This window comes from Diachasma alloeum, unplaced genomic scaffold (genome assembly GCF_001412515.2).
Source record: "Diachasma alloeum isolate Michigan unplaced genomic scaffold, Dall2.0 Dall_scaffold_02422, whole genome shotgun sequence".
NCBI lineage: Eukaryota > Metazoa > Arthropoda > Insecta > Hymenoptera > Braconidae > Diachasma > Diachasma alloeum.
In genome coordinates this window covers 20,403-42,686 of record NW_021682212.1, presented here as the reverse complement: position 1 = coordinate 42,686, position 22,284 = coordinate 20,403, and the positions used below count along the sequence as shown (strand labels likewise).

Genomic DNA, 22,284 nt, shown 5'->3' with positions numbered 1-22,284 from the left:
AGCTGATCTGTTCTGTATTATTTGCTTCTGCCTTCTTTGGAATATTTTCAGTGCAATTTCTGGCTTTGTGTCCTTCTTTAGTACACCTGTGACAGATTAATTTCTTTGTTTTTAATTGCTGAGGATTGTGATTCGGTTTCTGCTCGGGCTTCTTATATTTCTTTGCAATCATGGCATCTGGGGCTGCGTGACGTCCATCATTCTTCCGTATCTCATACTCCTCAATGATTTTGATACGTAAATTCTCAGATGTCGGTAACTCGTCGCGCGATTCGATTGCACACCTGAAATTCTCAAAATTTGATGGTAAACTATATAAAAGGATAATTAAAAAATAAAAAAATAAAATTCTAAGAGAATTAGAATTTAGAGAGAAAAAATTTCCGCTTCACCCAGCCGGGAACCGAACCCGGGTCTCCCAGATACGCGCCGGGCACTCTTACCGACTAAGCTAGCGGGAACCACAGAAATTCACTCTCAAATTCACCTCAAACACCGCCTAACCTCCTTTAGGCATTAAAGAATTCTAAGAGAATTAGAATTTAGAGAGAAAAAATTTAAAGTAATTAAAGTAATTTAAGATAATTGTCAACATTTCTTCGTCCAGGTTCATGTCCATTTGTCTCAGCTTATCAACAGTGTCGATGAAACTCCCAAGATGTTCTTTCACATCTCCATTTTCTTCCATTTTCTCAAAGATCAGTCTCTTCAACAAAGTCGCTTTTCTGGCTGGACCGGTGGACTGATAGAACGACTTCAATTTGTTCCACAATCCTTTTGAAGTTGTACATCCGTTAGTCAATTTCAATTCTGACTCACCAATACATAAAATAATATCTGAAATGGCTTTTTCATCAGCGTCCATCCACTCTTGGATTGCAGCTGCATTAGTGACGACTCCAGCGTTTTCTATGGGTTCAGGTTTCACCTTCTTCCCGTCAACGTAACTCCACTCGTCGTTCTTGATTAATAAAGCCCTCATTTGGATTTTCCACGTGTCATAATTATTTTTGTTGAGAAGTGCTATCCTTACTGACGATCCTGCCATTTTGCACTCAGTCAAGGATTTCTCTTCTTAACGGATTCAAAAATTCACGTTGGAAAATTATTATTTTTATCACATAAATCACTATTTCTTTATTTATCGTATTCTGGGCCCATAACCTATTGAAGTGGATATTCCCATGAATAGTGATAAATAATTAATTAAACTTTATTCGTCCATAAATCTTACACGAATGAAATGTGTCAGTTACATAAACTTTTAGATAAAAGAAATTAGTAACTAGCTTCAATTTGTTTATTCAACAGAAGCACTCCGAAACTTCATACTTCTTTTCTTTTCAACAAATCCAATGGACTAAATCAACAACTGGGATTGTATTCACGTGGCCAGAGAGTTCCAAAACAACACGATCCGTAGTAACCATTCTTAAAATCGGGTGGTGGGTTTTTTGGATTTTTGCCGTAACACAGATGATGCAAACATTTTATTTGGCATATACAGTACGAAACAGTTTTATGCAACTTATTCACAACTTATTCCACGCATTCTGCATGAACCAAGTCGTGCTTACAATGATTATTGGGAAACATCATCATCATCGGTTCCAGGTGAGCACTAGTGTGACGAAGTCATTCATTCTTTCACTATTTCAGAACTCACTGATTGTTCCGTGCAGAAATCAATGGTTCTTAATTTGAGAACTTTGCTTACATGACAAATGGGTTGTTCAGTAACAAGTTTCTCATTTTGTGTATAATGTAATTCCTTCAATGCATTGAAGCTCCTCTTTCTGTTCGATTTACAGTATTTAATTGAAGAGATAGAGACATTCATGAAGGATGCCAACTCTCACGAGCGGGAAGTACTTTCAAAGTGTGTAAAGCGAATAGCTTCTCGTCACTTCAGCTATAATATCATCGCTATCAGTGCGACACTGGGTTATATACTCGGTCCCATCACACTTGATTACTCATTACCGAATAGATTGGTGTACCCATTTGCCGTGGATGAACATCCTTCTTATGATATTGCCTATTTATGGGAAACCATAGGAGCTATTGAATGTTGTTGTTCTACCGCTTTTATTTGTCAAGTGTGTCTGCTCCTTTGGTATGGAACAATACAACTTGAAATTCTCGCGGAAAAAATGAGGAAAGTCAGCATCGCTCAAGACCTTAAAGAGTACATTAATGTACATCATCATATACTTTGGTAATTAATACTTTTTCTGATTCCAATTCGTCTGCGAATGAAAGTATGCAGTATCTGATTTTTGAACATGTAATATGCGATTTAATATTTAATATTCGATAAATGGCAACGATTCCCTGATTGGCAGCCCTCTAAATCAATATCATGGACTGGTCCTAAAAATTACATTCTAAAACCTAATTGCGGTAAATGATACCAATTTCATAGAAATTATTGTTTTTCACACCAAGTTTCAGGGAGTATTAGTGAAAATTTCGATCGCTTCGCGCAAAAAAATGTTAATCAAAATATAGTTTTTATCCGTCTCGCGTGCCTCCCGCCTACGTTGATAAGGAGCCAATGCCGGCGGGAGGAAAATTAGGGAATGACCGAACCCCGAGTGGAAATTTTGGTCAGATCCGAGTCAAGATTGGATCAGGTCAGCCCTGACGATTAATCAAAAAGTGATATGATAACTGATTTGCATTAAGACTTGACCAGGCCTAACGGTTCCGGATTTAATCAAACTGAACCTATTTAAACCGGATGACCTGTGCATGGAAATCAATCATAATTATTGAAAAAAATCTATTCAAAATAAAAGATAATTCAATTTTTTCACCATACATCACATTTCTTAAAGAATCCGTACCGTACTTACCGCTAAAAAAAACCTTATTAAAGTTGTTTAGTAAATAAATTGAGAATTAATATTAAAAATTCGATTCTCGGAAAAAGTTTGATTAAAACAGCTGAACCAGATTCGAACCTTATCATTTTTTTTCAATTGATCACGATCAAATGAAACTCAAGTGTATAAAATCCGAATCGGATCAAATTGCGTTTAGTTAGTCTGACGGCAGACTGAGATCCTACCTACTTGCTCAAAACTCGATCTGAGCCCGTCTGCAGATTTTGGTTTCCGCTCTACTGGATCACAACTTGCTCATATTTTCATCAGGCGTCGCCTGATCGACTTGATCTCAAATCACCTGTAGTTTTTGGGATCTCAGAAATCACCGAATCAGCCTACCTTTACAAAAATTGGATCAAGTTCTGATCGTACTTCAGGTGGACCTAAAGCAATTTTCAGTTGGGACGTCGAATTTTATACTTTTTAACGCACCATTTCTTCGCAAAACAAACAAATATCACTTCTTCGGATAAAATTACGTTTAAATTCCCAAAAAAATCCGGAATCGATAGAAGGAAATATTCATCCTTTGCTTCACTGTTTTTTTCAAATTTATCTTAACACCCGCGAAGTTATTGTTTCGCCACATAATTACATGAGTTATTACAGAATTTTCCCTGATGTTTTTTGTGTATGTTTGATTTTATGGTTTGTCGAAAACAATCGGTATTTCCTCTCAACGGACGAGAAAAATACTGAACAATTCCCGAAAATCTTGAATTTCGTCAAATAGTTGGTATTAGTGAGGGTTCATTTTGTACAGAATTTCTGCATTTTGTATTTGGTTTTCGAATAATACGGCAAGGTGCTAGCGAATTGAATATACGCATAATAATTATTGATGAGTAAAAAAAATTATATCTGAAAAATGCGGAGGAGTCTTATCGTTTTTCTTTATTCCTTTCATTACCAAAAAATGTGGGAAATTTAGATCCGCTGAGACCTTTCTTTATTTATCAAAATCAACTGAGGGGAGCCCTTAACTACTCCATTTTACAGGTATATTGATGAAACCATCAAAACCGTTCGACCCGTGGTTTTGACAACTGTTGCAATGGCTATGATAACCATTTTGTGTGCCGGAATCACCATAGTTGGAGTAAGTCTATAGAATGAATGATTACCATTCGAGATTCAATGGTTTTACTTCCCACAGAATGGACCAATCATTGAAAAACTGCAGTTTATGGTGATTGTAATGACGTTCTCGATAGAACTCCTTTGTGTTGCGTGGGCTGCAGAGAATTTAACTGCAGCGGTAACTCATGATTTTGACCTAATTGCCTAAATATTACTTTAACATTCAATTTATATATATTTTATATTCGTTTTTTTTCTTGAAACCCAAACAAAACTATATACAATAGTCTCCCTAATTTCTCTACTCTCCAACTTCCCAGTGATCAGCGACAGTGGGGAGATTGTTCCCTTACTCTGAGCACCCCAATCGTATGTAAGTGATATGCGTGTATCCCTCTGCGCTTGGTGAATGCGCAGTAAACAGTCTCTGCTCCCGCACGTTTTTCGTATTCCGTGTGTTCCATAACCTCTCACTCTCACTCTACTTGGGCGACGCCCTTCTAGCAACAGAGTGTGGATGTCCGCAACCGCTCATTCCGTGGAATTTGTATCCCCGATGTGGTGAAGTTGGGGAGACTGCTGTACAAAGAATGCATGGATTTGGGAAAATTATGTTTCCAAGAAATATGCATGCCCTCAGAAGATCTGCGTATTTCAAGGATATATTGCTAAGTTTAGCGAATTTTCACGTCTTTTTTCATTTTCTGGCAAACCATTGATTGGATTCACGTAAAAACTATACTATTTTGGATTTCATCATTATTCAAAGACTCCCAAAGTTCTATCGCCATGCAATCATTTTTCTGCGTGGCGAGCGAAGCGGTCGGGAAGACAACTCATAGTTCTCGAAAAAATGAGAAGAAAAATTCTGACTCGATTCTCGTGTCGATGGCGTGAATCAATGTCGTATCGTATTGTTTGGACGATAAAATCCAAGATCATTTATTGACTCGTTTATCGAAAGCTTTTTCCGTTTCGTGCCAATATTATCCATTCTCGCGGCTTTTCTAGATCAATAATTCTCTAAAAATCTATAACAATATTATTAGGAATGTCACTATGGGATCCCTCTTAGACTTTTCACCTTCTCGCAATCAAGTAACCGATTCGCTCCAGAATTGCTTTTATTCAATATTTATATAATCACCTAGTGCGAGGAAGTTAGTTGGGCGCTCTATAATAGGGCTGTCATTTTCGTGATGCAGAGATGTCAAAAACCGTCGGTAATTTCTATCGGTGGATTATTGCCAAAATTGTCCATGAACTATTATGCAAGGGTACGTCAAACTTCATGCTCAAAATTTGATAAAAAGTAAGGAATTGAGCACTCCGATGGATAATATTTTTTTTTGTTCCAGTATATGTCAGCAACATATTCTTTCTTCACTACACTACGTGTTGTACTCCGAAAAATTGAAGACGATTTGTGAAATAATTCAATATCAAATTCAATCCAAGGGACATCAAACAACGATTCTTGTCACCATTTTTCCTTGCTGTATGATAGTTATAAGTTTATCCAAGAATATAAAGATAACAATAGAATGGAATTTTCGCACAACATTGATTGTATAATGTAACGTGGTGCACACCCAACAAATGAGTCATTTGAATCAAATATAAATCTTTATTTGCAATTTTGTAATTTACTTTGAAATATTCATTGTCAGAAATTAATAAAATCGTTAACTCATTCCAAGAGAAAAATTTAATTAAATGAAATAAATAATGCGTTAATTTGAAATAAAATCTTCATTACAATCAAATAAAGCCTTTATTGATTCTTAATAAACAATTTTTCGCCCCCGTGAAGCGGGAGGGAAAACAAGTGGCGTCTTTTTCAAGTGGTGTCTCAATTATTAATGATGTATTACACCCTTTTCGCCAAAATTCACGTTTTTGAATTTTTCCAGTACAATGTTAATCGGATTGACGTGAAAAAATATAGCGTTTTTGCGTGTTATTATTACTTAATGACTCACGAAATTTCATGATCGTGCAATCATTTTTTTTCTAAAACTTTTTCGAAATTCACAAAGCTTTGGAAAAAATGCAGGAAAATAATTGCACACCATGAAACTTCGTGAGTCAGTCAATAATGATAAAACGCAAAAACGGTATATCATTTCGCGTCAATCCGATCAATAATTTGCTAGAAAAATATAAAAAAAACGTAAATTTTGGCCGAAAGGGTGTTGTACATCTTTAAATGCACCACTTTGTAGTCATTGGTCACTCGCTGCGGTCGCGCCCGAATTCGGGTGCATTGGGATTGGTGCGTTGAAGTGGGTGTGTGACCACTTAGATAGTTGCCCCCTAGTAGACACTACTATAGAGGACAACCTAGTATCCTAGTAGTGGATACTTGCCCTCACCAAGCATCCGATCGCAACTGTCTACTCTCTAAAAAAAATGTGGAGAGTAGAGAGTTGCCCTCATTTTAAGGGTCAGAAAAAATAAGGGTCAAAGGTTCGATATTTCAACATTTATTAGGATTAAATTCTCAGGGTCAGGAACATGAAGGGCCTGCAAAGGGCCCACATTTGAAGGGTCAGAAAAAATAAGGGTCAGTATGTATGAATCAAGAAATATAAGGTTCAGAAGATTTGCGGGCCAAAACATTCGAGGGTCAAAAAATCTGAGATTCGGGAGTTATAAGGGGCGGAAAGTATAAGTGTCAGAAGATTAGAGGGTAACAATTCTAAAGAGTCAACGCCTACAAGAGGCAAAAAATCCCTCGCCCCACCTATCCACTCTCTAAAAGCACTGAAGAGTAGAGAATTAACCCTGTCACTCCAAGCATCTCCCAACTCTCACATTTCTCTCAAATCTTGGAAAAAGTAGAGTCTGACTCTCCACTGATGGGACCGTTAGAACACGAAACTTCAAACTCTGGTTTTTATCAATATTTTTATTGGCAACCGACGAAAGAATTTTCTATCTTATTTTATTATTAATAAATTGATGCTACCGATTATCTATCTGAAGATCATCAAACAAATCTCCACCAAAAAACACTATTTGGTTTAATTTTCAGGATGTTATCAGAAAGCTACTCTCACAGTAAAAAAACTATCACTCTAAAACGTATTAAAAATGATCAGAAATTGGTAAAAAAATTAGGATGGAGTGGAATGGACTTCCTACCCTTTTTGCTTCTAAATGAAAGCATTGCAATCGTCTGATTTTCACATTCTCTAATTTTGATTGAAAATGATGTAAAATCGGTTCTAGGAGAAATGTTTCCCAAAAACATGAATTCTCCAAAAACAAGCCCTAAAATAAAAAATCACCCTTCCATAATAGTGAAAACACAAAAAAAACATTGAAAAATACAAAAAAAAACTTTTTTCACGACAATGAAAAAACAAATGAAAACAAAATTGTAAGGTCGAAACATATTTATAAAAAACAGAAAGATGATTAAATACATATCACAACGAATCAAACAATTGTACAGTCATGAACATATTCACAAAAAAACGAAGGTCATTAAATACATTTTACAATGAATCACACAATATGAAATCTCGAGGTCAAAGCAAGTCCGCGTGAAAAAAGTAAATCAATATTAATTCAAAATGATATAATATGCACTCACTTGATATACCACAATCGATACAAATAATACACTCTGTACTGGAAGGGGGCCCCCTTCAAAAAAAAAGAAATGATGAAGAACAATTTTTCGGGGATAGGAACACCGATACAAACAATACACACTCTATAACTCTCCCCCCCCTCCCCCCCAAATTAATAAATCACAATACTGTCAAAGATAAATACTTACCATCTGGACGAAAAGGCCTTTGGTTTGACAATGCTATCAAAAATAAACACTCACTATCTAGACTAATAAAACTATCTAAACTAATATTTTCCGAGTGTCACGTCAAAACGGCAAGAAAATGAGGTAATCTTTTATTTCTATTCAACTAACTTTTGACCTGAAAGGTCAACTCTAAAATTTTTAAAACAAAAATGAAATGACTCAATCTTCAATCACTGAATTTAATTTTTAGAGATCCGAACAATTCTCAAGAATAAAACCCACTGGATAGGGATAAATAAAAGAAAATCTAAAACACAATTTTGGTTTCAAATGACTCCGAAGAGTCTATATTTTAAAATAAAAACACTGAAAAATTTATAATGTCAAAAGATTTACAATTTTTTGTTCTCTGCTAAATCCCAAAGGTTTCAATTTTTCACTTAAACAATTTATTAATAATGCCGCACTATCTTTATGATTTTAAATTTTTTTTTGAATGTTGTCTCGACACAATCCAAATATTACACTAACTGAAAACACAAAAATATAAGCCACGAAAGACTTAAAAAGAAAAACAAGTCATGAAAGATTTGTAATAGAAGAAGTCTTGAAAGACTTGTAAAATTAAGCCACGAAAGACTTAATGAAAAATCCAAGTCATGAAAGACGTTGGAAAACTTGAAGGGTCACGGTGGCACTTGAAAAGCTACGGTGGAAAATACTGAGGAACAAAACGACGCGCAAGTGGTTTTGTTACCCCAGCCTGAGGGTGTGTCCTCAGATGTACAGAGGGAAAATCTAGGGAACCAATAGTCGATGACCTTGGGCCCGAATTTCCCTTCCTTGCACTCCGCTCTCAATGTTTCAGGGTTAACTCCGACCCCTCTACATCGAGATGTCGAGAGTGTGGGCGGACTTTTCCAACCCTCGACTGCCAATGAGAATTGTTTCGGGAGGTCCCATTTTTCTCCCTCCACAATCTCATTTTAAAAAAAAATACAAATTAAACAATTTAATTATTAACTAATAATTCTTATTTAATAATCTTAAACATATTTCAATATTCCCGAACATTATTTCGGATAATTAAAATTATTTATTCTAAGTAATAATTCTTTATTACGCCGTTCTCGTTTATCTCAGAGAAATGAAAATTAATTATTTGGATCCGTAAATGGAAAATTTTTTAAATAAAAAAAAATGAAAATAATTTTCCATAAAGAGAATTAAATGGAGTTCAATTCGTAACGAAATATATAATTGGATTAACTGAAATATTCTTTCGAATTGAAAATAATTCAAAAGTATAAGTTAAAATTGTCCTAACGAAAAGTTTTTAACATAAAAATAATTGTCATAAAATTTGCAATTAAACTGCACTGAAATTATTAATTTAAAAGAATATTTTTTTTAAACATTCGAAAATTGTCAAAATAAATTTATGACTTCCCGTTACGAAGAGAAACTCGAAGAACCCCCATTAAGATTTAAAAACGGGACGGAAATTCGGATTTGGTTTTACGAGGGCCTGGGCCTTGAACGAAAACAGACCCCAAGTTAAGATAAGGGACAGTTTGAGTTTCCCCAATACACTTGAATACTGGACACGTCACGTCGGAATTACAAGACAAAGAGAAAGAAAGAGATAGACTGGGCGTGCACTTGAAATGCTTTCAGCATGACAAGACCCTGACCCATGTCTATTACTTTATGACTGACTTTTCGGGGAAAAGTCAGCTCGGAAAATGTTAACTACAATTTTACGACTTGCAGCTGGCCTTCGGGGCCTTTTCAACTAAAAATCCCGGCGCGAGAGAAAGTATTAATTTTAACGGTTTTTCCCGTTCGAATATTATTTAATTTATTTTAAAAAAAGAAAAAGTGAATTCAATATTTTCGACGGATGTCACACGAGGAAAAAGTATCCGGGTACCGTAAAATCGTCTGAAATGTAAAAATACAAAGTTTGGGGAGCATGTCTGTATGTGAGCATGTCCACCGCCAACTTCTCGGTGGTCAATTTTGAAAAAATAGAGTAATCAAATGGCTAAAGTAATACCAAAAAATCTGAAATGTCAGATTATAGGTTTTAATAAGGACCAATTGTGGAAAATTTCAGCCGAATCGATCTAATAGTTATTGACAAAAAGCGATTCGTTTTTAAATCATTTTCCGAAAATATCTTCGAAACTAGTGGATCGATTTCGATTTTTTTGCTTTCAAAATATTCGTTTCGATGCCTTCGATCTAAATCAATCAATATATATACACCTTACACCCATACGAAGTTTTCGAGATATCTCCGTTTTTGCATTTTGTAATTAAAAAACCTTTGTAATCACTCTAGCTAGTGCAAAAATTGAGATATCAACTTGAAAGTTCACAAAATTTCCTAACCAAAATATACTTCTAATTTCTACGCTCTCATTAATCCAGGGATGAAATGCAAGGAGAAACAAAATTTGGCCCTCAAAATAGTTTTTTAAAAATACGTTGGAATCTGAGTGAGATAGAAAAATTTTTGTGAATATGGTTTTTTTAGAGCCAAATGAGATTTACGAAAAAGCTTGCATAGAAAATTTTCTATCTACCATAGATTTAAAGATATTCATCAAACAATCATCTCTAGATTCAAACGCCAATCAATTTTTCTTCAATATCTCAGGATGGGAACAAAATAATGATTTCTTGATAAGAACTTTTTTGTAGGGCAAAATACGTTTGCACCAACGTCGGTGGCCGAACCGGCTAGGTGCGAGCCTAGTGTGCGAAAGGTTGTGAGTTCGATTCCCCGTGGAACCGAGTTTTTCAACCGGAGGCTCCGGCGAGCGGGAGGTCGCTAATATAGTGACCGCCTGTACCGGCATGGGTTTTCTATGGTTTCCCATGCTACTCCTATATTCTATAGGAGTGCGATTGCGGTGCAGTGTAGAATCCACAGCCGCATACATAGGGTTGGATAGGGCCGATTAGCCAATCAGCGAGCAGAAAGGGCCGGAATATAAAAAAAAAAAATACGTTTGCAAAAGAGATTATTATAAAGATCTCGCTTTCCAACGAAATCTATAGGTTGAAATTTTTTTTATTGCTCATAGTGGCTCGTAATTGAAGTTGAGGAAAAGAAAGTTTTCAGAAGAAAAAACCAATTGTCATAATAATTCATTTTTATGTTTTCTATACCAAATGAGTGAATCACTGACCCTTACCCTTTTGAAAATTCACACTGATTTTTTCTACCATCGGCGGGCTTGAAAAACTATTTCTCGAATTTTTTCAGATTTTTTCGGCAGCCCAGTTCGGAGATGATTTTTTTTTTTTTTTTTCAATAATTCGATTCAGCCTATTCATCCGATTGTTAATTATTAGTCATCAAAATTTTCCACTTTTTACCACTTATAAGAATTTTTTTGTAATTTTTTTTTTCCAATCTACATGCTCAGAATAAGGAATTTTTTCAAACAAAGTGGAAAAACTTAAATTTGGTAAATTATGTCACGATTGAATTAAAACAAATTTTTTCCAGTAATTCTTACAGTCAAAACACGTTTTTTGAGCCGTTATTTAAACTGGGTTTCGTCTTAGATCTATTTTATTTTTATTTTATTTTTTTTTTAAATTACACAAATTTGGTCCCAGTACTTTTCTAACTTCTAATAAGTAAGGAATTCGCTGGGATCCAAGTTTTCTATTCATACTTTTCAAAAGTAATTTTTTGACTAAGCAGTAATCCTTTTATAGAGTGTACAGTCGTCCACTTAAGTTCGTGAACAGACTGAAGCCGCGTCCTGTATAAAATTTTCACAAAATTAAGTGAACGACCGTATATTACATATTTTTCCGATACATAATCAAAGTCGTTTTGGAGTATTTTGACCGAATTTGCGAAATTTCGAAAAGAAATAAATAAAAATAAAATAGATTCAGCAGGATACCCAACTTGAATGACGGCTCAAAATACTTGTTTTGATTACAAGAATTACTGAAAATAAAATGCAACAAATCGAAAGTGACATAATTTGCAAAGTTCTACTTTTTCAACTTTTTCTTTTCAAAAATTCGTTATTATGAGCTTTTACGAATCGAAAAACAAACTACTGGAAATACTCGTATAGGCGGTAAAAAGTTGAGAAAGAAAGCGGGATTTTTCTGATAACATTTTTTCTAGACCTCTAATTTTCTTGAGAAATTACTACTTTGCTTTAATTCTGAGATATTGTAGAAAAACTCATTGGCAACTGAATCCGAAGATGATTTTTTGATGAATATCTTTGAATCTACGGTAGATGAAAAATTTTTCAGAGGAGTTTTTCGTGGATCTCATTTTGCTCTACAAAATAATAATCCCAAAAATTTTTCTATCTCATACTGATTCCAAGATATTTTTAAAAAACTAATTTTTTTGAAGGAACAAATTTTATTTTTCCCTGCATTAATGAGAACACCTAAATTAGAAAGATGTTTTGATTAGGAAACTTTCTGAACTTGCCGATAAAAGGAAAAAAAAATTCAAGTTTTGGGGAACAATCCCAAATGGCTGTTTGAAACTTCCTTTCTGAGTTCTCCATGTCAAAACGTATAGACACATAAGAAAAGATATTTCTTTCGAGAAGTTGAGAAAATTTCCGCAAGTAGTACCACGAGAGCTTCAAAATTATCGGGTAATTCCCGACAGGTTCGTTGCAAACAAACGAAGGAGTCAAGCTTTTCAGGTTAAAAAATCACGAGTGCGAGCACGAGTGCGAAGCACGAGTGATTTTTCCAGAAAAATTTACCGACTTCGTTTGTGAAGTCATACACGATTAATTTTGAAGCTCGAGTAGTATTCGTGGGATTATTTTTCCATCCAAATTTCGGCCAATACAATTGCACCAAGAGATAAAATCCTCACACTGAATTCGTCCCAATATTTATCCTGGAGTAACTTCGCAGTCTTATTCCACATTGCCTTTAGCGAATTTTCCTTGTAATCCTGTCCATTAAACTTCTTAATGTTGTATGCCCAGTCTTTTGAAATATCCGCCAGTTCTTCTTCAGTGGTGTCTAGCCTCAACACGTAATTTCTCTGCTCACAAAAGGCATAAAACTGATTCCATACGGACGTTCCCGACTTTACCATGTTGGGTACATTCCCCTTGACTTTCTCATCGTTTTTTTGCAGAGAAAAATCTCCAAATCTATTTATTTTGTATAAAAACTCTCCAATTGACGCAATTAAATTCAATCTGTCAAATTCGATGGGGGTTAACTGGATTGGAAAATCATTTGTTTTTTATATAGGCAACATGAAAAATTATCAGTTGAATTATCAAAAAATTATCAGTTGAATTTCGTGTTGATTATACAAAATAACGTCGAATGGTGCGATTCTATTGGCTGAAATTTGGATGAAAAAATAACCGATGAAATTTATGGGTTGAAATATATTTTTGTTCACAGTGGATAGTAATTAAAATCGAAGAAAAAAGTTTTCCGCCAATAATTGAATTAGGGACCTTAGTTGCGCTAATTTTTTTCTTCATTTCAGGTATATTTTTCGATTAAAAAAAAGAAAAAAAAATATCCAAAATTTGAAGGTAATTTTTCATATACAGAATTGGCGGATTCGCTCAATTCGAAATTGTTTAGAGTGAAAACAATTATGAGATGGTAACTCTCACTCGATTTTCGTTCCAGAGTTTCGTTCTTGGCGGTAACGTTACTGGACTTTCGTTCCCGAGTTTCGTTTCAGGCGGTAACGTTACCGGACTTTCGTTCCAAGGTTTCGTTCCAGGTGGTAACGTTACCGGACTTTCGTTCCCGAGTTTCGTTCCTGCCGATAACGTTATAGTTTCGTTTCGTTTTCTACCTGAGGAAAAAAACCGAAACGGTAACGCGTTCCAAATCCCTGAATTTAAACATTTTAGTGACAAAAAAAAAGTCACTGAGGAAGCGAATACAGTTCCAGTGAAACGAAGGAAATATTGGGGGCTGGAGACGGTGGAATCACAGTATAGATGAAGGTTGTAGAAACTGTCCGCGTTAATTATTGTATGGGTATATTTTTCTTTGATCGTTACGGGTATGACTTGACATAACAAAATGATTAAAGATTAAGAATTACATGGAATTATCTTTTTTTTTTATTCTTATAAATTTTCCATTTGTGACATTATCCACGTCCACAGTACCAATGTGAGGCATGAATAACTAATTGATTGAGTGTTAAATGAAATTAAGTGAAAACCTCTTCACCTTGATGACAGATGATAGAACGTTCTTGCTTAAACACACAACTCCTCTCAGAAAAAAAAGGATCCGCCAGCCAAAAATATTGGGTTCATCTCCAGCTGACCAATTAAAAAGTCAGATGACTGGACATAAAAAAGTAACAAAATCTAAGGTAATTCGTTTGACTATGGAACCATTAATGTTTCAGAATTTTCAAACCTTATTCTAATAATGAAATCTTCATTTCAGAAAGAACAACAAGTTGCAGGAGTTAATCTTGAAAACGATATCGATGATGAGGTGTTAAAACCACTATCGGTAAGGAAACTGTTTCTGTAATTTTTTATGCAGTAGATGGATTGAAACAGAGAAGGTAGACAGGCATTAAAAAATCGCCTTTTCCATGCCAGTCTCATAACCCGTGTATAACATGTAATCAAGCATCTAATGTTAACTTCTTCCTACATTTCACCTCAACAAATGCCGCAAGTTTTGCATTACACGATGTTCTTTGAAATTACTTCAATTAGTCTCAATTAAACTATCCGGATGAACATATATCATAGGTTGATTGGAACAATAGAGTTCATTGATGTAAGTCTCGTCTACCTTCTCTATATTGTTTCATAAAGTATCAATAAACTAAGTTACAATACGCTCGATGATGATGAATGAATATTACCATCATAATTGCATTCCTAATATGATAGGATGATAGTAGTAGCGATGAATGTGGAAAAGGCATGGAACCAGAAAGTTCGGATAATGGGTCAGAAGCTAAGGAATCTGGTACCTCTTCAACAAACCTTAACGATAATGAGGAAGAAAGAAACTCCTCTGAGAATACGTCCGAGGAAAGCCAGGACGACGAATCCCCAAGCCCTCTTGAGAAAGCTATAAAATCCCTCAAATCATTGCAGCCTACCGACACTCTCGAAGAAACGTCTAGTACTGCGGCAATCATCACTAAGTCTGGTAAGATCGAGAGCGCAGAATTCGTCCAAACCCACCAGTCAGAAGAAAGGTCTGAAAAGGCCATGAAAAGCGATAGTCCCGCAAACTGTCCTGAGGAAGATCTCCTTTCCATCAACTCATTGAAGCCTGCCGACTCTCCTGAAGAAAACCCTAGTACTGCGCCAATAATCATGGAGTCTGCCAAGATCGAGGGCGCAGAACTCGTGCAACCACCCCAGTTAACTGAGACGTCCAAAGGAGCCATAAACAGCGATGGTCGCACAAGCCCTCCTGGGAAAGATCTCTCTTTCCTCAAATCATTCAAGCCTGCCGACTCTCCAGAAGAAAATCCTGGTGCTGTACCAATAATTACTGAGTCTGATAAGATCGAGGGGGCAGAACTCGTCCAACCACCCCAGTTAACTGAGACGTCCGCAGGAGCCATAAACAACGATGGTCGCTCAAGTCTTCTTGAGAAAGATCTCCCCCCCTCAAATCATTGGTGCCGGCCGACTCTCTTGCAGAAAACCCTGGTGCTACGCCAATAATCGCTGAGTCTGATAAGATCGAGGACGCAGAACTCGTTCCACCACCCCAGTAAACTGAGACTTCCGAAGGAGCCATAAACAGCGATGGTCGCTCAAGCCCTTCTGAGAAAGATCTCCATTCCTTCAAATCTTTGAAGCCTGTCGACTCTCCTGAAAAAAACCCTAGTGCTACACCAATATTCAAATCTGATAAGATCGAGGGCGTAGAATTCGTCCAACCACCCCAATTAACTGAGACGTCTGGAGGGGCCATAAACAGCGATGGAGATCGCTCTCAGGAGGATCCTCCTAAGAAAGATCTCCCTTTACTCAAATCACTAAAGCCTGTCGATTCTCCTGAAAAAAAAACCCTAGTGCTGCGCCAATAATTGCTAAATCTGATAAGATCGAGGGCGCAGAATCGGTCCAACACCGCCAGTCAACTGAACTGTCCGAAGGGGCCACAGAGGAGCGACCGCACATATGTCCAACGGACGAGATAGATCGTAAATCTGTCACAGTAACACCAGCTAAGCCCAACGATAGCGAGGACGGAAAAAAAACCTCAAGACATCCCCAGGAAGGATTAGAACCTCATAAGCCAATGGTAACCGTGGCCTTACTTTAGGAAACTTCAACGGTTGTCACTCAGGTTAGTTGTATAATCAAATATCAATTTGTTTCCATCTTATACTCTATAGCTATACAATTCAAAAACTTACCTTGTAAATACTGCCTCGAGTCTTATCATCAGGAAAATGAATAAATGAACTCATGAACAATGGTTAGAACTCATGGGCTTGTGAGACAGGAAATCCCCTGTAGTCTTAATGCAAAACGGAAATGAGCGTATGCTTTTCACACCACACGGGGCAAAGAATAGTCGTAACACGCCCCGTCCCCCCTTTCCACCTCAAAGTTCCATAATAATGCACTGAGATAGTTATTAATGATCAATTGTATTTTTTTTACAGAATTCTATAATTTCATAACCAGTTCTAGAGAATTTTGAAATTTGATCGGCAAGACAAGCGAAAAGCCCTGGGGAATTTTTTATGGAAGATTTCGAAAACAAAGTTCTTAAATCAGCTCCTCTTAAACCCTCTGTTTGGTTCAGGTATGTCGACGACACTTTCGTCCTCTGGAAATATGGAGCGGACACGTTGCCTCAGTTCCTGAATTTTATCAACTCACAACATCCGAGCATAAAATTCACTATGGAGATTGAGGAACAGAAGTCTCTTCCCGCCCTAGATGTCCTAGTGCATCGTAATGAGGACGGAAGTCTTGGTCACCGAGTCTACCGAATGCCTACACATACAGACAGATACCTCCACGCCTCCTCACACCATCACCCTTCTCAAAAGAACTCGGTGATATGCTGTCTTATGTACCGAGCTCTCACTATTTCCCAGCCTGAATACCTGGAAGCCGAAGTTCAACATCTAGATAAAGCATTGAATAACAATGGATACTAGAGCAAACAAGTCCACCGTGTTTTGCACAGGCTGAAAAACAAGAACTCAGCTGAGAGTGAACCTGCTGATAAAGTAGAACATCAGAAAACGGCTGTTCTCCCGTATCTTCAAGGTACGACCGATCGCATTAGCAAGGTACTACAGAAGCATGACATCAGGACAATTTTCAAACCACCAACGAAAATTGGACAAATGCTCCCCAGTACTAAGGATCGGAGCCACCACTTAGTCTCCCAGGGGTGTACAAAATCCCTTGCTCTTGTGGAAAAGTGTACATTGGTGAAACCGGGAGGAGGATCAGTACACGGATCAAAGAACATCAACGGTATGCAAAAAATGGCTATATTTCGCAATCTGCACTGGCTGAACATTGGATGGACACTGGACACTCTATTCAATATGACAAGACAGAAATGCTTGCCAGTTGACAAGGATATTTCGCCAGAAAACATCGCGAAGGTCTCGAGATCCAAAAACATCCGAACAATCTCAATAGGGATCGAGGATACCAAACCAATCCAATTTGGCACACCGTCCTCCCGGTTTTTTAATAGCCCTGATAAGGCAGACTGAAATGTTTGCGAAACGTCGGCAAAAATCTGAATCTAGACGCGGCATCCCTCCGGAAGCCACCATAATGAATAATAATATTGGCCGCGAAAGCCTCAAAACTCATAAAATAGATTGATAGATAGATTTTCAACACTTCTCATCGTCCCGCAATTGTGTTGTACCGTTACTTGTCATTCCGACTAGTGTAACTATGAATGGTGTATTGACCGGAGTGGCTATACGTATGAATCTATACACGAAGGATGTTTCACTCCTACTATGTCATCAATAGTGTTGTCGTTAGTTCTATTTAAACTCATTGTTTCTAGAGAGATCCAGGTGATAATAGCAGGAACTATACCATTGAGGATCAGCCAGTACGGGAGTCAAACTCTTTCGAATCCAATCAGAGTAATTCATATCCGATTCGTCAGGTGAACATTCATTTTCAATGTTGTGGATGTGTAATATTAACAGATTGGTTTGAATCCTCTACAAATGTATGATATATTTCCAGAAACCTCTAACAATCAAGACGGTACACGTTTTCACACCCCATTCGATGGAGGGTAATGGCTTCGCTAGTCATATTCTCAATGATCGCAATTTACAGGCAAAGATTAAAGGGGAAAAACGAGTATTGAACAAGCAGGTAACTCTAAAAAATAGTACTTCTCCCAGTGTTGATTAAGCTCATTTCTGGTGTAAAAAATGATTTGACAATGATGATTGTGTTGAAGACTGAAACCTATGAATCATCGAGGACTTCATTATTCTTTGAAATGCTCTATGCTATTCGGACTCTTCCAATGCAGTTCAATACTATTCATGATTAATTCCATAATCCATTAGATCCTTTTCACTATTATGTTTTCTGTTCAAGAAGGAGCAATTATCACAATCAAAGGACTCCAAGAACAAAAATCAAATTGAGAAGAACGACTCACTTGACACCGCAAATGACGGGATGGACAAGAATGTGAGTAACATAATGTGCTTCATTGATGTGTTCTATTCAACCAATATTTTATAATACGTTATCTATATATTGTTTACCATACTTATCCAGTATCCGCTAATAGATGATATACATATTTTTACATAGGTGGGGAGAATCAATTTCATAGAATTGCAAAATTATAACGTTCCAAAAAAATCCTTACTAACAGCTGATAATTTGTAACTCAATCGTAATACTTTATGTCTAGGCTTATATGAATTTATCAGCAGCGGCAAAAATAGCATATTTGGAGCAGGAAAATCGTAAATTGAGAATGGAAAATAGATCCTTCTTGGTAGAGAAAAGAATAATAAGTACGTTAAAATCACAGCAAAAATAGTTAGACTGTTATGAGCACCGAATCAATCAGGATGACGGATTAAATTTTTCGCGTGAAGACATCTGTTTGGGAGGCGCTTGAAGAGTGGGAAAAGAAAGAGGATAAAACAGAGGGAATAGCAGACGAAAAAGCAGATCGAAAAGAAGAATCGGGTGGAAAATCGATAGAAAAGGTATGCGTATACAGATATATATTGTATCGAATACCTAGCAATAATCGATACTTTCGAGCTAATAATTAAACTCACTCGAAAAACTCACGACTTTTATTTTATAAAATTTATTTATTCACTTATGGTTAAATATCGTTTCCATAATTGTCGATTAATAAATGTTTTCGTATATAATGCTTTCGTATATAAATGTTTTTGTTTTTCAATGTTAATCTCAGATAATAAATTCGCGAATTATTTTGCTTAATAACTGTTTGAGAAAAATAAAAATTAAGACTTTATTTGAATAATTATCGCGTCGTCAAAATTAAACGAATGCCGAATGTCTCGTAGAATTGTAATCACGTACGATTCCAGAGGTTGTTACTCTCACGAATTTTCGAGTTCAAGTGTCGAGAAGTGAAAAATATTTTCGTTAGAAAGGAGAAAATTCAAGGGGTGGTTCTTGAAGCTTTAAATTAGTGAGTGGAGGGGAGTAGGATCTTCGGATTGATGAAGTATGAATTTTGAGTGATGTGATTAGTTAGTCCGAATTGTCTTGACCTCAAAGGTGAGAAAAGTGGGGGAGTCCGCGTGGAGTAACTCAGTGTTGTTATGTTTGGGGTGGCGTGGAACTCAGGTAGAGAGACCCGTTAGGTGATGCGACCGAAAATTCGTCTGGAAGGGATTAAGTCATAAACGGTCTTGGGTGAAAGCTATTGAATGGAGGCGGAGGACTAGATCATAAACGAGCTGAATTTTGTTGTCTTTTGAAAGAGTGTCGCAAAGCCGAGGGAAAACACGTCCGTCGCGACGAAACGGATTAAATTGTAAAATATCTGAAGATGTTGCTTTCAAAGACAATGTTTTATTACGGTCAGAGAGATTTAGAATAGACGGGAAAAATCCGAAGAATATTTTGAAAGACGGGAAATTTCAAGAACTCGAAAATGGATTTTATTACGGTTGAGGGATTTGCTGCGATTTTTTGTTTGAGGAAAATAAATTTAGTTTCAAATTGTTAGATGCAGCTGGCAAGATTCGAAGAATTGGGGAATTGGCCCGGAGTAATTCTTGAAATATTAAACTTTGAATAATTTGAAAACTTTTATAAAAACCTAGATTGTTGATAATTGATGAGACATTCGACATGTTACGAGAAATCTCTAATATATTTTTTTTTGGTACGAAACATATATTTTGATTTTATGATCATTGCAATAATCTCCGCGTATCCTACCTCCACAATTTTCAAGAGTAACTGTACTGAAACGCAGGAAGCGTATACAATCCTGCAGAATGATTAAGTTGATGCAATGCAATGAATGAACTATAAACCTAGTCACTGCCATGCTTTTTACTATTGTCGATGATGTTCGAGTGTTTGGTAGCTATGGATATAGCCATGAAAATAACGAAATTCGTATTTGAAACAGGTGAAAGTGACTTCTACCTTCTCAGCACCCATTCCTAAACTGTCAAAGATAAGTCAAACTCAGACTCTAACTCGAAGATGTAATCTGGTGATGAAACAGATATGGACAGATGAGCAACCAGAGAATTTGTACGAGAAACCATTCAAGGAGCAGCTCCGTAAAGAAGGGCGTGAATTGACCGATGAAGAAATCGATAAAGTCACAGGTGAGTAAAAAAAAATCAAGTGAAATGAAAGGTGTAATGAGAAAAGCAGTGAATAGGGAGGTTCATAACAAAGTTGTAAAGAAAAGTATAGTTGTATTAGGTGTACAAATAAGTTTTAGGACACTGCAAGAAATTAAAAATTCATTTTTGAAAAAAAATAAACTACATTTATTCATCAAAATAATCTCCATCATTTTAAATAACCTTCAGTCATCTGTTAGGTAATTCACGGATGCCTTCCGCAAAGAAAGTTTCATCTTGCGAGGCGAGGAAATTATCGACTCATTTTTTGCACTTTTTTAAATGTTTTGAATCGCACCCCTGGTGGATCAGTCCGAGACTAGGGACTCTCGGAATGGACACTCATTCGACTCTCGGATTTTCGGAGGTTAGGGCGCCAAACTCCAGTAAAGACTCTCGTCCGAGAGTGCATCCGAGAGTTGTTTGCGCCTTCACAAATCAATTTGTTTATTAATTGAGGGTGCATTAGATAAGTTGAAAATCCTTTGTGGACCCAAAGTAGGTAGAAAGGGTAATTGAGGGTCCCTTAAACATTGCTGAAAGCAGTCTCGGATCAAGTCTCGGACGAGAGTAGAGATACGAGAGTGGTTAAGTAATTGGCAAATTAATTATTTAATCATTTCCGATTAGTTAGAAGGGCTTTGAGTAGCAAGAAAAACATTTTTGGAGCGTCTATCGGTGGACGGGGTATGTGAAGGTCCCTTAAACATTGCTGAAAGCAGTCTCGGATGGAGTCTCGGACGAGAGTAGCGATACGAGAGTGGTTTAGTAATTAACAAATGAGTTTGTTAATTATTTTTGATTATTTAGAGGTTCTTTAGGTAGTAAGATAATGATTTTTCAATCGGCTCACGACAGAGGGAGGAATGGGGGGTCCCTTGAACATTGTGGAAACCAGTCTCGGATCGAGTCTCGGTCTCATGTGGTAACCGTAACAGGGTCGAATCTTTTCTACGGCACAGCGGACCAGGGCCTGACCAGCCAAGTACTAAAATTTCTATTCGGGCTAGTCTATCGAAGTCGCGTTATGGGGGAGCATGTTCCGGACATTCGATGTTGGGCTTGCAAGAAATCCCCAGAAACTCTGATGCATCTTCTGTCGGCTTACCCGTGCGGCAAGTCATAATGCGGCTTTGAGGGTGCTGTATTATCATTTGCGGCACTCTTACGGGATAGACAGAACGCCGGTGCTGCCTCATGCTCCAGGGGATATTGAATCCGTAGTCGTGAATGAGAGGTGTAAGATTTTCTGGAACTTCTCGTTTGCGACCATCAGGCCTATCGCTGCGACGAAGCCTGATGTTGTCCTCTTCGATTTTGATGACAAGATCATTTACGTGATTGAGTTCTCGGCTCCTGTGGAGAGCAATATATCAATTAAAGAAGAGGACAAGCAGCTCAAGTACCAACCGCTCCTGTTTAAGCTGCGTCAGCTGAATCGGGGATTCAGGGTCAAGCTCATTGTCCTGATCATTGGCTCTCTCGGCGGAATGAAGCAGTCCTTTGTATCTGCGCTTGAAGTGATCCTAGCGTGTAGGCGAAATGCCTCCATGTTGGCTGGCTAGATGCAGAAGGCTGTCATCCTTGGGTCCCTCCGGCTGCTTAAGCAGCATGATTCCGGACTGCAGTAGAGCTCACCCTCTAGTTAGAGGGAGCACTGCTGCAGAGCG

General features: G+C 37.1%; 1 protein-coding gene across 1 annotated transcript; it reads left to right on the top strand.

Annotated features, from left to right (window-relative positions):
- The first annotated feature begins 1,238 nt into the window (after positions 1 to 1,238).
- LOC114841658 lies at positions 1,239 to 5,401 on the top strand. The gene is made up of 7 exons (XM_029126714.1): positions 1,239 to 1,247; positions 1,312 to 1,614; positions 1,812 to 2,218; positions 3,891 to 3,990; positions 4,048 to 4,149; positions 5,123 to 5,248; positions 5,330 to 5,401. The coding sequence occupies exons 1-7, from the start codon at positions 1,239 to 1,241 to the stop codon at positions 5,399 to 5,401; spliced, it is 1,119 nt and encodes a 372-aa protein (XP_028982547.1).
- The last annotated feature ends 16,883 nt before the right edge of the window (positions 5,402 to 22,284 follow it).